We start from the raw sequence: 18,480 nt of genomic DNA, 5'->3' as shown, positions 1-18,480 counted from the left end.
GGGGTGATGGCGAGGCGACAGGACTGTTGCGGGCATCCTCCAGTTCAAGGACCCCTTCATGGTGGAAGGGTTCCCGAGGACGGCTCACCTGGGGTCTACCACACACAGGCTGTCGGTGCCAGAAAGCGAGGGATGTTCTGTGCACTCGAGCAAACATGTAATGTTCTTCATTTCCCACAGTTCTTCTCGGTGTCCAAATGGGGATCACTGTTCCAATAGACGATTTCAGAGAAAACAGCATGCAGATGTGGAAGTCATACTCACAGAGAAGAAAGGCTGGGGCTTGAGAGCTGCCAAAGACCTTCCTTCGTAAGTGGTGGTTTCATCACCTTTCACCTCATTTTTGTGTTGTTAAAGTTGATTAGATACTTTGTCTATTACACTGACGTTTAATAATGATTATTGTGCAGAATGGCCACTTAGTAGCTACTATGTAAAAAAATCCACTTTTGTGGGGGAGGGGAACCGCCTCTCCTGTCTATATGGATATAAAAGGACATTTTTGACATTTGGACTAAGCAGGTCCTTTTTTGTCTAATAGTTATGTTTCTTTTAATTCCAAACAATTGCTGAAGTATTGGCTATAGATCCCCAAAATTCTTGTGAAATTTTGTAAAGGTAAAAAGGAGTAAGAACAGAATATATTAGTTTATATGAAACTGATTTTGGATCAGCGTAGAAGACACTATCTGAGGACATTGAGGCAGAGAATTAAAGCATACTTGACAGACACTCAGTAAGCATTTGTATGTTGCTTCCGCCTAACGCACGTAAACTTCTTATATGTAATGCAGTGGAAGATTCACTTTCTTTTCTACCATATTCACTATTTCCTTTAAACATAACTTTGTCACATATCACATATTAAAATATTCTTATGCCTTTTCCTTATAAAGTTAAGTAATACAGGTTAAATGTGTTTATTTCATTTTTAAAAATATATTTTTATTGATTTCAGAGAGGAAGGGAGAGGGAGAGAGAGGTAGAAACATCAGTGATGAGAGGGAATCATTGATTGGCTGCCTCCTGCACGCCCCACACTGGGGATGAAGCCTGCAGCCCTGACCAGGAATCCAACCATGACCTCCTGGTTCCTAGGTTGATGCTCAACCACTGGGCAGCACTAGCTGGGGATATGTGTTTATGATTTAAATACACAAAAGGAATAAAGGAAGAAAAACATTTGCTGGATTCTAGGGACTCGGGCACAACGATTCCTTCAGAACCCTCTACTCACATGGCCACCCTTAGATGGGATTGGAGTGGGGCGAGGGTTTTTAGTCTGTTTATTATGTGTAGTCACAGGAATCCCCACAGGTAACAACCTAACCCTCACCACGACCACCACTACCAGGTAATTTCATTTCCTGAGAAATTTCATCTATCTTCTAAAAGCCAAATCATTCTGTTTTTCTTGTGAAAGTAGGAAATGATGTTTGTATCAGTCTGGTCTGTTGGGAAACAACCAGGAAAAAGAACACATTTCATTATATGAAGAGGGGACAGTCAGAACCTCATATATTTCCTTCTCTACAGAATCATCATGTTGTATTCTATATCGACCTTGTTGGATACTTTATAATATTATAAACAGATAATAGGCTAAGCTTCCTTTGAACATAGTTAATGACATAGAACTTCCCAGTTTAGTCCAGTGCATTTCTAAAGTAACTAACTCTGGTCTAGATACAGATTTTCAGGACCCAAGCCAGCCAGGCTGTTCTCTTTGAGTCTTTTTTTAAATTTTTTTAAGGAATTCCAGTTTAGACTTAAACCTCTGTTGTAGGAATAGTAGTGGGTAATATGTCTGAACACTGCCTCTTAGAGTTTCACTAAAACACACAGCTTCAAACTTAAAGTAAATTCTTGTTAGATGCAACATAGACTCTTAGTGTTTTAGGGAAGGGGTTGGGGGAGGGAGGAGGATGTTTTATTGGTTCACATAGCAGGTCAAAATTTTCTGCAGCTCTTTACCTTTCCTTAGCTACTTACAGAGAACCCTGCTTTGGTAAAATATGCTGGGATTTAATATTTCCATGTTTCCCACACCTTCCTAATTCATACAATTTTAAAAAATACGTATTTTATTAATTTTTTTACAGAGAGGAAGGGAGAGGGACAGAGAGTTAGAAACATCGATCAGCCGCCTCCTGCACACCCCCTACTGGGGACGTGCCCGCAACCAAGGTACATGCCCTTGACCGGAATCGAACCTGGGACCTTTCAGTCCGCAGGCCGACGCTCTATCCACCGAGCGAAACCGGTTTCGGCACATTTTTACATTTTAAAAATCTCTGGTTAGCCCTAGCTGGTTTCTCTGTCTTTCCCTCTCTTCCACTCTCCCTAAAAATCAATGGAAAACTCTATCCTTGGGTGAGGATTAACAAAAAAACATAAGATAAAGTCTCCGGTTAGAGTGAGGGCATATTCCTTTTGAAGGGGTAAGATAAGACTTCCAGGTCAGTCAGTTCAGGGTGTCTTGGGACCAAAGCATAGAGAAGCATTTGACTACATGGAGGTAGTAATACATGAAGTCACTGGTGGGAATGAGCTTTTATAGAATAAAGGGAAGGGGGGAAGAATGAGAATTTAATATTTCAATAGAGAATAAAATAAGTAAATAACCAAGGAAAGAACAATCAAGGGTAGAAAGTACCTGAAAGAAGCCAAAGGGAGAAATTAATAATTATTATTGATAAATGCTCGAGAAAACTTAAAGAGAACGTAGCCAGAGAAACAGCATTTTAAAAAAACCCTCACCCGAGTATATTTTTTTCATTGATATTTAGAGAGAGTGGAAGGGAGGTAGTTGGTTTGGGGGAGACAGAGAGAAACATCAACTGAGAGAGACACATCGATTGCTTGCCTTCCGCATGCACCCTGATCGGGGATGGGGATCCGAACCTGCAACCGAGGTACATGCCCTTAACCAGGAATTGAGCCCGAGACCTTCGTTCCACAGGCTGACACTCTAACCTCTGTGCCAGACCGGCCAGGGCAGAAACAGCGTATTTGACCTTTAACATTGTTTGAGACCTTCGATGGTGAAGGCAGTAGAAGGGCTGCTATGTTTGTTTACGTTGCCTTCTGTTTTCCTGGAACATAAAGCCTCTAATCTTTCAGGGCTTCCTGATTTCTTCAGAGGTGTGTCTGTGAAGCATTCTTTTCATGATAATGAAAACCAGAGTTGCAAGTTTGTTTTAATATCTAGTTAGAATAAGGATGTGCATCTTGGCACTATGTATAAATTATCAAAGCTTCTTAGAATCAACACTCTTAAAAGTATTCGGAAGGAGGAAATTAACCTGGAGTAGATGCTAGGTACTTCACACATATTTTTACTTACGTCTTGTGCAATACCAGTTTTATCCGCTTTGGAATATTTCTTTAAATTCACTAATTTTGCTCGGACGTATGTATTTTCCATGTAAGAAAGTGTCCCTCGGCAGGAACTGCTATTCTTCCTTTGTTCCAGGAACACCTTTGTCCTGGAGTACTGTGGAGAGGTCCTTGACCATAAAGAGTTTAAGGCCCGGGTGAAGGAGTACGCACGGAACAAAAACATCCACTACTACTTCATGGCCCTGAAGAATGATGAGGTGAGCGGCACGGATGTGTGTGCTCTGAAACAGATCTGGAACTTGCTGAATTCGAAAGGGTTATTGATATAATAGGTCACCGCTCCACCACTGAACCACACTGGCCGGGCCACGTTACAGCTCTTCACAATTATCAGTGACCCCCCCCCCCCAAAGAGTTTTTGTTTATGTGGGTTATATTTGTCAATATTTATTATATTGAAAATTAAAGCTGAGAAATATTTATTAGACCTTTTCAAAGTAATAAGCCCATTATATTGACTCTTTTTTTACAAATCTCCTTAATACCTGGCTTAATAGAATTTACCTAGATTCTCATATTTGCCTCTACATTCAGTCTGGAGATGCAAATCCTAGCGATGGGCTCCAGGATCTGCTGAATCTAACTCTGGAGATGGCCCAGTAGCAAGTGGTCCAGGGCGGCTCAGATACGCCAGTTTGAGAGCTGCTGCACTGTGGCATGGCGTGCACTTGAGAATACAGTGACCACAAGAAGTGAGGTTGGAATACAGTGGGATATAAGAAATAGCTCAAAGTAGATGAGAGAATGATAGATAAAGGAGATAATTTTATCTGTGGATAAAATGTTTATAGTCGGCAGATCTTCCAGAGGACAGGGTCACCACTCTGAAGTATAAAGTAGTATAAGAGTGTTTTCTAAAGGAAAGGGGTTGGGAATGGGATTTTAAATTTGCCTGATGCCTTTCCTTTGCATAATGCAAGTATATGTTTAGGTCTCATTTTTAACTCTTCCTTTTCCCTCTCCCTAGATAATAGATGCCACTCAGAAAGGAAATTGCTCTCGTTTTATGAATCATAGCTGTGAGCCAAACTGTGAGACTCAAAAAGTAAGTTGGGGTGGATTTAGAGTTTGGGGTATTAAGATTCTATTCTGACCTTTTCAGATTGTATATCAAAAGCACCCAAGACTAATATTTTTAAATCATTTTTTCCTATTCTATTGTTAAAAGTTTTTATTTTGGAGTAAATTTAGGTTATGAAATAATAAATAGTGCTGAGATAGTACAGAGTTCTCATACCATCCTTCACTTAAGCTTCTCCAAATATACATTGTACATAACCGTAATACAATTACTCAACCCAGGATATACTGTTAACTGTTACCTAGTCTAAAGACCTTATTCAAATTTTACCATCTGTCATTTTTTGGGTTTAGTATTCGGTCCAGAAAACTCCTGTTGCATTTAATTCTCACCTCTTTTTACCTATAAATTTTAGATATTATTTCAAAGTTGCCAAAAATACAAAACTAAATTTTGTTTTTAATGGGGTCCAGAGTGTGTGTGCACTATTCAAATTTTTAAAAATGTTTTTATTGATTTTTAGAGAGGGAGGGAGAGGGATAGAGAAAAACATCAATGAGAGAGAAACATCAGTCGGCTGCCTCCTGCACACACCCCCCCCCCCCGCCCTCCTACTGGGGATTAAGCCTGCAACCCTGGCATGTGCCCTGACTGGGAATCAAACCAGTGGCCTCTTGGTTTATGGGTCGACACTGAGCCACGCCGACTGGGCCCATTCAGATTTTTATCAGCTCCTATCCAGGTTCCAAATTTGACTGTTGTAATGACGCAATAAAGGGCAAATCGGCCACAGGTGAGAGGGATTCTGTGCGGGTGCGTGTGGGCACACTGCTCCTCAGCAGGCCAGGCTTCGGGTCTTGCTTTTCTTCACGCGCTGTGCCTGGCTCAGAGTTGGCACTTGATAAATCCATTCATCGGTGGATTTGTCACTTTGAATCTGTCTCATTTGTGTTTTGAGCTTAGATTTAAAATATATAAATAGATTAGAACTTTGGTTCTTTTTTAGGTTAAGAAAACTATGGATCCACTCCCTAGGAAAAATAGATCCAGTGGTCCCCTCTCATATCGAAATAGTGGTTTTGGATCCTGGTATTTTTTGCCTTTGATCTGTGTGCCACTCGACCTTAAATAGGACTCTTTCTGAGAGCTGAGCCATATCATGAATGGGAGACATTGGTCTGAAATGACTCAGCCTACAGTTCTGGCTCAGATTCGCCTGCAGCTGGTGGCCATATGTCTGGCGGTGAGACTCCAACTGCGTGGTGTCCCTTCGTCTTTTTAAGATGTTTTTTCCATTGGTAACATGTTCAGATGGTCTGGAAAGGCGCTCTACAGTCGACTTCCATCGCAAATGATCTGGAACTACAAGGCCTAACTCCTCCTGTGTACTAACCCCGTTTTAATTCTTGAGTTTTATACACCTTCCCTCTCACTACACGCAGCAGTGTGACCACTGCTTCATGAAGGTCAACTTTTGGCATCATTTCCCCCTGGTTCCATACCCCATTTTATCTTTGAACATAATTACTTTTTTTTTTTAAATATATTTTATTGATTTTTCACAGAGAGTAAGGGAGAGAGATAGAGAGCCAGAAACATCAATGAGAGAGAAACACCGATCAGCTGCCTCCTGCACATCTCCCATGGGGGATGTGCCCGCAACCCAGGTACATGCCCTTGACCGGAATCGAACCCGGGATCCTTCAGTCCGCAGGCCGACGCTCTATCCACTGAGCCAAACCGGTCTCGGCTGAACATAATTACTTTTAACATAATGTATCTTTACTATGTGGAAATCAGCGCATCAAAACTAGTTAAAGTAACAGTTACTTTATTAGATACAAATTATAGATGATATTCAATCTGATAGTTCATGAAATAAGAGTTGCAATTTAATATGTTAGTTTATTTAAAGAAAAAAAGTTCCCTATTTACCTATTTGGAAAAGCCTTTATCTTCTAAAGATGAACATGCATAATTAAGGTTGACAATGGTAATCTTTAAAAAAAACATAGATTAATTAGTTACTAATTTCTTTCCTTTTACAAACAACATCTCAGTGGACTGTGAATGGACAGCTCAGGGTTGGGTTTTTTACCACCAAACTGGTTCCTTCAGGCTCAGAGTTAACATTTGACTACCAGTTCCAGAGATATGGGTGAGTATTGTTCTTTCTGTGTTGCTGCTTCTGTGGGAAAGTAGACTGTTCAGATACAGAGAGAGAAAACTGTGATGTGAGCTACTGAGGAGTTACATATATCACCAGCTCTTATCTATAGTGGACTTTCAATTTTGTGTTTTTCCTATTGTAAGGCACTTTTGGCCATTAAGGGGTATTGTGCATGAACAGCATAATTTTCCTCTGAACTTCATATATAAGTATGTTTCTAATGTAATTTAAAATTTTTTAATTATAGAAATGTCAGCAGTGTGTGTGTGTAAAGAGAATAGTACAATAAATCTCTATTCGTCATTCAACTCACGCTTAATCTTGTTTCATCTATGCTATATTGTACTTTGAAAAAAATTGTTATCTAGTTTTGTTTACCAAAATCAATAAGTAATGAAGTAGCAGTCAATGCCCTAAGCATCTACATTGTGGTTTTACAAAATCCCACTAAAAAGGAACACGGGTCCTTGGAGCAAGCTGATTTCAAGCTTAAAACGCATTGAACAAGGTGATCCTGGATTATCTTGTCATACCAGAAAGCCAGTTATAAAACACTAGAGGCCCGGTGCACGAAATTCATGCAAGTGTAGGCCTTCCTTCCCTGGCTGCTGGCACCGGCTTCCCTCTGGCACTTGGGACCCGGGCTTCCCTTGCAGCCCTGGTTTGGTCCTGAAGGACATCCGGTCTAATTAACATATTAGATTAGGAGGGTCATGTCAAAGGGGCTCAGGAGCTAGCTCAAATAGGCTCTCACTTACCAGAAGTGGGAGAGTTCCTAGTAACACTTAAGCATCAATAGGGTAACAACTGCAGCAGTGTGAAACACATTATGTAGAATCCTTGAATATTAATAGTATTTTGAAAATAAAATTGCATTCATCATAATTGATGAGAACCAATTCATGACTTTGAAAATGAATTTTAAGAATTAAAAAAGAAAGAAAGAAAGTATTTATTCTGCCATTCCTAGTGAATTCTACTTCAGGTTTAACCAAATATTTGATGAGAAGAAGTTCTTTATAGAGGTTATTTCAGCTAATAAATGAAGTATAATGAACGGTATCACCATTTCACAACACTTCATGGACTAATGTATCTGGGCAGTGGTCTTGTTTTTTACTGTCCTCTATACATCTTTTTATAATAATACATTTAGTTGTCCTATGTGCCAAATATTTACATATAAGTAATAGATATTAACCTATTTAAGCAATTTTGTTCTTAGTCCAAATATGTATATGAGCTCTTATTTTCATATATTAGTAAGTACTTTTATAAAATGAAGAAATTACTAATTAACCTCTTGGCTAGTTTTGTCTAGCTAATAAAGAAAGATTAGAAAAAGAATGAATATTTTTAAGAGAAATTTTCAGGCATTTGCATTAGATAGTATCAGGTTTTTTGGAGTCTCAAAATAAATTTTTTTTTCTGTAGTCTAGATTGACTTCTCTCTTGTAATTATTATATTGTCAACATTTTTATATGGTTTACTTTCACACACTGACATTTCTCCTGTGCTCCTTGAACAGAAAAGAAGCGCAGAAATGTTTCTGTGGGTCAGCTAATTGCCGGGGTTACCTGGGAGGAGAGAACAGAGTCAGCATTCGAGCAGCAGGAGGGAAAATGAAGAAGGAACGATCCCGTAAGAAAGATTCAGTAAGTGTTGTGTCTTTTTTTCAGATTTCACCATAGACATTTTAAGGGAGGTAGCTTTTCTGATTGAAGTTTGAAAAGTCAGAACTACAACCAGAGAAATTCAGGATCAGGTGAGATAATCATGGAAAAGAAGAACGAATGGTGGCTGTTTTATTTCAGGGTCACAGGAATTAGAATTGGATACGTTTGAGAAATAATGAAGTCATCTTGAAAACACATGTGCTAATGATTTTTTATAGCCAATGAAACTAATCCTAAGTAAAATTAAACTGTTTCTGTTAGCTCACGTGAGGCTGGTCTGTATCCCTAATCTTTCATATTGGTCTGTTTGGTTTGGACCTAAAATTTGCAAGTGTTCTGAAAATCTCTGAAAACCCTCTTTGGAATGTGAAGTGAGTTTTGAGAGGTAACAGGCAACGTAAGAGTGAGAAATAGTCTCAAGTGGTCTTTTCATTTAATACATTAGAACAGTAGTTGATAGCCTTTTTCTACCCGGGCTCACCTGAGTCACTACTGAAGGCAGGAGGTTTCTTGTTACTTACAGGGGCTCTTCACTGGGACAGAGTCTTCCTGTTATTGTTGTTGTTTTGTAAATTCCCCTCCCTTCCCTGAGGATTCCTTTTTCAGAGCCGTGTGTGAGCCTCATAACCACCTGTGAATCCTAGTGGGGGGCTGGGAGGAAGGCCTGGGGGCTGGGGGGGTAGTTAGCATATCCCTCTGTGATCGTTTGCAGTTAGCCCATTCCTGGGCTTGTTATGAACCAACTAGAGGCCTGATGCACAAAATTCGTGCAAGGGGCTCGGCCCTGACAGCCCCGGCTTCGTCTGAAGGTCATCCAGACGGTCGTTCGGCTGTTCGGTCTAATTAGCATATTAGCTCTTTATTATATAGGCTACTGTTAAGAATCATAAATGACGTCAATCTTACGGTTTAGATGAGACAGCAACGAACATGGAGTAGATAGAAGTATAATGGTTCAAGATTATGTCATTAAGCCCAAATTAATTGAAAAGAATTAATTACGAAGAAACTAAATTCTATAAGAAGACATAGATAGCAGAAAGCTTTGAAAAATGCCATTTTTAAAATGCAAAAAAGGGGGAAAGTTTATAATAAACACCCATGTTCCTACCACCCAATATGGGAAAAAAACTCTTCAAAGTATTGTGTGTGCTTCAGCTCTCGTTTTAGAGAACACACATAGTGCAGCTGTATGCCAAGCACTACTCTAAGCACTTGACATATAAACTCGCTTAATTCTCACAGTAAGCCCTTAAATAACGTACAGGGAGAAACATCAACATTGATCGGCTGCCTTCTGCATGCCCCTACAGAGGATGGAGCCCGCAACCCAGGCATGTGCCCTGACTGGGAATCCAAAGGGTGCCCTCTTGGTGCATGGGTCGATGCTGCTTCATAACCAGATGTTTCCTTTGCTGTGGTAGGTGGATGGAGAGCTAGAAGCGCTGATGGAGAACGGGGAGGGTCTCTCTGATAAAAACCAGGTGCTCAGCTTATCCCGGCTAATGGTTCGAATTGAAACTTTGGAACAGAAACTTACCTGTCTCAAGCTCATCCAGGTGAACACTTTGATATTTATTAATTTATTTTTTATTTCTGAATTTGATGTGGGACATTTAAACTATAGTTCAGAATAAATGAATGAAGAAGGAATAATTCTGATGAGAATTTGTTATTTTAAAAATGGATATGTGAGTTCTGCATGACTTTGAAAGCATGTATTCTTAAAAATGGCTTGCGATTTCAGCATAATTTAGTCTATTAGCAGATCCTACTTGCTTTCTCTCTTTAATCAGAGAACATGGTGAGTTTTTTTGTGCAACAATTCATGATACTTGATGTGTTCCTTTGCTGTGGTGGTGGACAGAGGGCTCGACGCTCTCCCTGTGGTTATTAGCATAACAAAGCCATCTTAACCACAGGATCTCATTTACTCCAGTTTATCTTTATAGTTTTAGCTTTTTCAATAAAAATGAATGTAAGTTTTTTCTTACTCCTTTAGAATTGGATTTCATTGTAAATGACTTATTAATGTTGATATAATTTTCTACTTTAATAAAGTAAAGGTTGACTGGATATATTTTGGGTATCAAAAAAGATTATAATCTCTTACTTTAAAGCATTTTTCAGTTACATAGTTCTAGTTGAGGTAAAGTAGTTTCTAGGTTTTTTGGAATATAAACAAACTCTAGTTTTCTCTGTGGGCCCTCTTTAACATTCTGTCTGGTGTTCTCCACACCCTCCACCCCCCCCAACACCCCGCACCCTGCTTCCCTGCCGCCATGAAAGAACACTCACTCCCAGTCTCGCCTGAAGTCCTTTCTGGAGCGCCATGGGCTGTCTTTGCTGTGGATCTGGATGGCGGAGCTGGGGGACGGCCGGGAAAGCAACCGGAAGCTTCAGGAGGAGGTCAGTTCACAGTCAGTGCTCTTGATCCTTAAAGCCACTTGTTGCCTAGCTGAGCGGGATGCGATGCTATCAGAGACAGTGAGTTTGACATTACATTTACTGCTGGTGTGAAGTATTTTATCATCCCAAGGCCATCCCAACTATAACCTTACATGTACTTCTCTAGTGTCGAGTTTAAGGGCAGTATTACATAGTTGGGAACTGGGAGAGCAAGATACAATCCCATAGTTAAGTGGAAGATCCTGTCTGTTGCTAAAACCATGGTTCTTTATGTGTTGTTTTTTTAAAATTTTTATTGATTTCAGAGAGGAAGGGAAGGGGGAAAGAGATGGAAAGGTTAATGATGAGAGACAATCATTGATCAGCTGCCTCCTGTACCCCCCCTACTGGGGATCAAGCCCACAACCCTGGCATGTGCCCTTGACCGAATCGAACCCGGACCCTTCAGTCTGCAGGCTGATGCTCTGTCCCCTGAACCACACCAGCCAGGTTGCTTAAAACCATAGTTTTAAAAGATAGGAACCACATGAACTCACTTCTGGGGCTCTAAAAAATTAGTGAGGAGCCGAATTTTGGATGACGAGTAAGAACATTTTGAGGAATAAATGAGTGTTTTAAAAGATCTAGGTAAATGTTCGTTGGTAGCATTGTTAGTGGGGTTGTGATTTACACCTTCCCGTGAAATAAATAATATATCTAACGTGGTTCAAATGTAGTTCCTTTTAATCATAATTAAAAGTGGGCAAATGAGTGATTGTCTTGCCTTCATTCTTCTAGGAGATTTGGCAGTAAGTAGAAGTGGGGGAAACCTTGGGGTTTTGGTAGAACTGCAGTGCAGGCTGAACTTGGGAAGAAACTCTTGTATTTAGGGCAGGAGGGTGGTTATTTCTGAATGAAGAGAGTCTCTTTCCTGGGTGTATCAAAGGCTAAAGAGGTAAGCATCTGCGTTTTTTGTGTCTCTGAGAGACATCATTTAACTGTATGTGGTTGCATAGTTCCCATACTGTATCACAGTCACTTGGGAAACTTTTTAGAAAAAGATACCCAAGGTGATGTCTGGCAGTTAAAATATTTTTAAAAATCTAACCAGGTGGAGAATATTAATATGAATCACTCCTATTTGATGATGTGAGCAGTCACCGGCTGTACTTGTTATTTTTGCTGTTGAGTCTTATTGAAAGTTTTCCTTCCCTTTGGTAGATAAATATTATGACATTTGAATCTTTTTGCGACTACAGAGACTGAGGTCTTAATTCAATAAGACAGTAAAAAACAAAGAACAAACAAAACACCCCACTGCTCCGCAGAAATGACCTGGCCCCCATCCAGAGGTTTGAAAAGTCAGGTGTACAAAGTGATGTGATTTTTTTATTGTGTTTAATCAGATTATAAAGACTTTGGAACACTTACCTATTCCTACTAAAAATATGTTGGAAGAAAGCAAAGTACTTCCAATTATTCAACGTTGGTCTCAGACCAAGACTGCTGTTCCTCAGTTGAGTGAAGGAGATGGATATTCTAGTGAGAACACGTCACGGGCTCACACGCCGCTCAACACACCTGATCCTTCCACCAAGCTGAGCACTGAAGCTGACACAGACACCCCCAAGAAGCTCATGTTTCGCAGACTTAAAATTATAAGCGAGAACAGCATGGACAGTGCCATCTCTGATGCCACTAGCGAGCTGGAAGGCAAAGACGGCAAAGAGGACCTTGACCAGTTGGAGACCATCCCTGTAGAAGAAGAGGAGGAGTTACAGTCCCAGCAGCTGCTCACACAACAGCTGCCTGAGTCTAAAGCTGATAGTGAAATTGCTGGGGAGGCCAGTAAGCTGCCCACCCCTGAGCCGGAGGCTGATGTCGAAGTAGAGACAAAGGAGAACAGCAGCGCGAAGCTGGAGGAGCCCGTTGCTGAGGAAACGCCGTCCCAAGATGAGGAGGAGGGCGTGTCTGATGTGGAGAGTGAGCGGAGCCAGGAGCAGCCGGACAAAACCGTCGATATCAGCGATCTGGCCACCAAGCTCCTGGATAGTTGGAAAGACCTAAAGGTAAGAAGAACAGCTTTGTTCATTTTAACCTGAGTTACTCAAGTGTAGAGTTGCACAGACTTTAAGTAGAATTACCTACTTTCCTAGCTGTACATGTATTTTTGAGAAATGGAATACCATCTGACTATCAGCTAATTATTATAAATGTCTCAAACATATTTTAAACCTTGGCAAGAGATATACCAGCTAAACTAACATACAAATATCCCCTTTTTCTCATTTGGGAAAGTGTATCACAACAGGGAATTTAGTAATTCAAGTGCTCTTCACGGTGAAAACAAAAACAAAAAACCCTTTGAGTAACAAATGTGTGGTTGGTTCTACATTGAAAATTCTCTGTAAAATTCTATGGCAGAAAACAAAGACTGTTTAAATTAATTGGAAATTAATTTATTGGACTAACTGAAAATTAATTTAAATGAAAAATTAATTAGAAAACCAAGGTAGTATAGCACCTTTTCATAAAAAATGACTTGGCATAAGTTTCTGTTCCAGTAAAACAACTTTATATGGAGCAGCGCTAGTTGGTATTCAGGTCCAGTGTTATGTCTGAAATAGACCTGTCTTTAAATGCCTATTTCTTTAGAAAAAATACGCTATCTAGCGGGAAAATAGAGGTGTGGACGCCTTGCGCTTAGACACCATCTCCTGTTAAAGGAGGGAACAAGGTGTGCAGGGTTTGCTTTGCAGAAAACCCGCCTGGCTCTTGGACAAACAGATGGAACAGGATGAGCCTAGGAGAGAGGTGGACCCAAGGCATCTAATCTCGGATCCAGGTCTTAAGGGTCCTGTGGGAACAGTTTACACTTCTAGCTCCTATTTTTCTGTTCCTCCTTTCTTCTACCAGAGGTGAAGCATCCAGGTAAACCAGCAGTACTTTTTCATTTGCAGCGAGATGGATACCTGAGCCCTCCCTGTCCCCAGTTATGACGACAAAGCTCACCTAGTAGATCCTGTGATTTGAGCCATAATGGAACTGGCCTTACACTGAGCAAAATGAGGAGTTCAGTGTTCGTGCACTGTGCTTCTTTTTGGCTTTTGCATTTTGTTGTGTCAAGACCCTCCTTTGAGTACGGTGTGGTTTCAGCTCATTTACCCCTTTGAGCTCTTACTGATGCTACTCTTCCATCACTTACAGTTCAGTGTAAACTCAGCCTTATGAAATCTGACCTTTTTATAAATCTAAAGAGAAGGATTCATAATAAATCTGCTTATGACACAACATGTGAACTACAGAAATTGGAATTGCAATTAATTGAAAGAGATGCTGGGACAGTCGCTTGGGTGGACCTTTATTCAAGGCCTGCTTTTATTTTATTCTTCCCTGAAAGAAGTGGTTTGTGTTTAGAGACTGCTAGGAGAGCCTGTGCTATGGCTGGCTCATAGGGAGCTGGAAATGGAGACAAGTACACTGGTGAACATAGCAAAGGCCTTATACACAGAGTTTTATAGAGAGAGAATGGAGTTGTAGACCCAGCAGTTCACTTTTGCCTGAGAAGTCTCTGATTGATATAACTAAAAAAAAGAAAAAGACATGAGTATCATAATTCCTTAAAACCCTGTCTCTTAAAATCTGGAGAAAGTGAGTATTTTTATTTCTCTATATGGTAGTTTTTTTATTGTAATTGTAATGGTATGAATTATTCTCTGGGATTTCCTTAACCCAGTTAGAGATAATGTATTTTAAAGTCACGTTCTAGACATACATTTTGAGTCCTACAAAATTACTTCTGCCCCTGCTTGTAATCCTCCCCACTCCTGTCTGAAAGATCAAAGGAGTTGCACAGTGCTGTGTAGCTTGATGGTCCTCTTGACTTGAGGTTTAAAATTTTATTCGTACTTAAAATATATCCTTCTTACTCTTTCTACTTTGGGTTTATCCCAATTCTTAGCATTAAGGAAGCCATTAACTAAATGCTCTTTCTTCAAAGTTGAGTTTGCTCTGGAATCATTACCCATCTGGGATTGCATTGCTGAGACATGTGTTTGCTTGACTGACTGTGATGTCTTATTACACGTTGGTGCTAGGGTTCTTAATTCATCTATTCTATTAACATTTGCAATGGTTCTAACTTCAACACGGATTATGGTTGCCTTTAAAAATATTCTTTAGCTAGCATCTAGCAAGAACTCTGAAATCAGGAACCTGTGATTGAACATTTTAGAGAAATACATTGACTTGATGTGATGGCTGTACAGTATATCCGTGCTCTCCCGGCATTGAAAGAGTTAACTACTTCTGTCTGACTTCCACCTGTGTGTTCAAGTAGAAAGTAGACCTTGGCAGAAAAGAAAAGGTCTCATTCAACCCGTCTTTACTAAGCACCTGTTGCCCAGCACCGTGGTAGTTGCTGAGGTTAATTCCAAGATCATACTGAAAAGCATTGGCTTAGACTGTGGTTATGTTAGCCACTCCTGGCTTCCCTGACCTGGGCCACCTGCACTTTGCTGGAGTGAGTCCCACTTGGCCTTCCTGCACATGGATGGAGTGAAGACCGCAAAGCAGTGGCTTCAGATTCCTTAATCTTGGTTTTGCTGTGAAGGCAGACTCTAGGGATCATCAACAAATGAGAGGGCGGGAGGGAAGGGAATGAAGCTTCATGAATTACTCTTTGTCCTCCCAGATCTGATGATGATCCCTCTTGTAACTTGAACCATTTCCATCTAGCTTCTCAGGGCAGCAAGGAGCTTGTTAACATCACCAGCTGACCATGTGTCTCCTTTTCTCAACTCCATTTTCAACTTCGTGCTGAAGAAAAACAAGAACCTAGCGTGCATTCTGTGAAGAAACAGGACGAAGGTTGGGAAGTTGGATGATGCATGAAAAATATAATAGGTGAAAAGAGGACAGAGGTGGTTAACTCATGGCGCCGGCGTTATTTGGTGCGTCCATTGCCGACAATGGATGTCGTTCTGGGAAAATCCCGACTCCTGGCGAGAAAGGATTAAGTGAGCTGCTTTTTCTGTGCCTCTGTACACAGGACCTCTGCCTGCCTTGGCTCCTCAAGGCTTACACGTTTTGACTCGTAAAGTAAACCTGAATGAGAAACATCCTCTAGCACACGGCTGCACATGAGCACGCCTTCACGTTCACACGCAAACTCACTGGGTTACGTTTTCAGCAGGGACATGTACGTGTATTTCTGTTCGCAGAAGGAGTTGTACATCACCCCTCATGCTGAAAACATACCCTAGACTTCACAGGGCAAAACAGCTGGTTGTAAGTGGTGATTAATTATAACCTTGACTGGAAAATCTTCATTCATTTGGATCGTAAGACAAAGAGGTAAGGTTCCTGTGAATTTGGCAGCTTCAGTTGCAATTAAACACCCAAGAGATTGTGATGGCTATTGATTCCAGAGCCTGTCTTTAGACCTGTAGGTTATAGGATGTGCCTCTCCTTAAGATGAATTCTGGGTAGTTATAGTTACACCTGGATTAGATGATTTAGGGTCAACATTTTGTAACATGATAAGTTGGACTCTTCTTAATGGCCATTCTTATTCTTACCTTTCATCTTTATCTCCAGATATTATCTTTAATTCAACAAACACATTATTTTCCTAGGAATTTAAGCATTAAACTCTCTGTAGAAATAACATGGAGTTATCCAACTGAAAGTTTTGAGTTACTGCTTGGAATTTTGATCTGTAACTAATATTCTTTGTGAAATCTGCAATGCAACATTTCAAAATGAAATTTTGTGCCCTGAATTTTTGTAATAAATTTTTAAATCCTTAGTAGAGGTTATTTTATGTTCATAAAGATCAGTATTACATATCTTTATCTTTAAAATGTATAATTGACCCCAAGAACACTATATTAGATACTGGTTCCTTGGTAAAAGGTAAATTGGCCTTAAACTTATTAGTAGTCCCTTTGTTATTATTGGATAAATACTTCCATCTAAATCGCAGGTTGGCCAAATCTGCTCCACTGCCCGTTTTTGTAAATAAATATTTTTTGGTTTTTGTGTGTTTGTTTGTTTTTAACAGCCATGTTTGTTTGTCTGTGGCTGCTTTTTCATGCAGTGGTAGAGCTGAGTAGTTGCTTCATTGACTAGGTGACCAGCAAAGCCTAAAATATCTACTGTCTTCTTTACAGAATAAGTTTGCCAACACTTGATCTAAACAATAAAGTACAGAATGTGGTTGCTCTAAACATTCTGATACTGAATGAAGTCATTTTGACAATTTATTATTTGGGGTGAGCTCTTAATTCTATTTCCCTAAAGACATAATGATCATGTTTTTATAACCATGAAGTTAAAAAATAGTCTTGACACTATTTAGGAAAAGTTACTTTATTTGGATATAAGACTGTCTGAGAAGTGGGAGACTGTATACATTACTAGGAGCCCAGTGCACGAATTTGTGCACCTTGAAAGGAACCTGTGGGCCATGAGGCTGCGGTAGGCACAGGGGCGGGTCTCGGCCCATCCTCCGCACCCACACCCAACCCCTCCCACCACGGCCCCCAGTCCCCTGTCTGCCGGCAGCCCCGCTCCCACCGCCATTCCACGCGCTGACGGCCCCGGGCACCAGCAGCGGGTGCGAGCGGTGGCTCCGGCGCTGGCAGCAAGTTCGAGTGCTGGGCGGGACCACGGTGCGTGGGAGCAAAGAATTTTCAGTAACCACCAGAGGCTCGCCCCGATGACAGCAACTGGCACCCCACCTTGGTCTGGTGCCCCCGCTCACCTGCTCCACCATCCCACCGCGGCCAACACCTGCCATGTTCCACCCCCTGGTGGTCAGTGCACGTCATAGCAACTGGTTGTTCGGTTCTAGTTGTTCCACTGTTCAGTCTATTTGCATATTAGCCTTTTATTATATAGGGAAGGATTACTGGTCTGGAAGAGACCTTTAAGGAATATTGGTTTTCCCTCAGGCCAATGATCATGTTAGTTAGAAATGAGAATTTTTGAATATAAATAAGTTGGTGTGATTTAGTTTTATATGTAATCATAATTGAAAAATATAAATTTTCCTTCTGAAATGTTCTTGTAATTTTATTTAATATATTTTTTATTGATTTTTTACAGAGAGGAAGGGAGAGAGATAGAGAGTTAGAAACATTGATGAGAGAGAAACATCGACCAGCCGCCTCCTGCACACCCCCCACTGGGGATGTGCCCGCAACCAAGGTACATGCCCTTGACCGGAATCGAACCCGGGACCCTTTAGTCCGCAGGCCGACGTTCTATCCACTGAGCCAAACCGGGCAGGGCATGTTCTTGTAATTTTCGACATACAGGAAAACTGTAGGCAAACCCTTGTATTTGTATTCTGCATATAATACACATTTTAGTGACAAGTGCAGGAAAAAAACTCAGCTTAAAGAACATTTTTTTTTAAGAATTTGATCTTCTGTACATTTTATTTTATTTTTTAAATATGTTTTTATTGATTTCAGAGAGGAAAGGAAAGGGGGAGAGAGAGAGAGAGAGAAACATCAATGATGAGAGAGGCTCATTGATTGGCTGCCTCCTGCACACCCCCTACTGGGGATCGAGCCCACAACCTGGGCATGTGCCCTTGACCGGAATCAAACCTGGGACCCTTCAGTCTGCAGGCCAACGCGCTATCCACTGAGCCCAACCAGTTAGGACTTTTTTTTTTTTTTTTTTTTAGCTTAAAATTTTTTAAATCCTTCACCCAGATTCCCCAATTTAACATTTTACCAAATTTGTCATATCGTTTTTTCTTAAAAAGTTTATCTTCTGCCCTAACTGGTTTGGCTCAGTGGATAGAGCG

The 18,480-nt window shown here is 40.6% G+C and overlaps 1 protein-coding gene across 1 annotated transcript in view; it reads left to right on the top strand.

Annotated features, from left to right (window-relative positions):
• SETD2 (SET domain containing 2) overlaps positions 1-18,480 on the top strand; it is a 62,091-nt gene that overhangs the window by 20,275 nt on the left and 23,336 nt on the right. The window contains exons 5-12 of the mRNA XM_006104138.3: positions 181-309; positions 3,476-3,599; positions 4,370-4,447; positions 6,484-6,581; positions 8,123-8,249; positions 9,695-9,829; positions 10,560-10,679; positions 12,065-12,727. Of these exons, the coding sequence (XP_006104200.1) occupies positions 181-309; positions 3,476-3,599; positions 4,370-4,447; positions 6,484-6,581; positions 8,123-8,249; positions 9,695-9,829; positions 10,560-10,679; positions 12,065-12,727 (1,474 nt within the window). The remainder of the gene's footprint in view (positions 1-180; positions 310-3,475; positions 3,600-4,369; positions 4,448-6,483; positions 6,582-8,122; positions 8,250-9,694; positions 9,830-10,559; positions 10,680-12,064; positions 12,728-18,480) is intronic.

Source organism: Myotis lucifugus, unplaced genomic scaffold (genome assembly GCF_000147115.1).
Source record: "Myotis lucifugus unplaced genomic scaffold, Myoluc2.0 scaffold_547, whole genome shotgun sequence".
NCBI classification, from domain to species: domain Eukaryota; kingdom Metazoa; phylum Chordata; class Mammalia; order Chiroptera; family Vespertilionidae; genus Myotis; species Myotis lucifugus.
The sequence above is the reverse complement of the archived record's forward strand: the minus strand, read 5'-3'. Positions and strand labels throughout refer to the sequence as shown.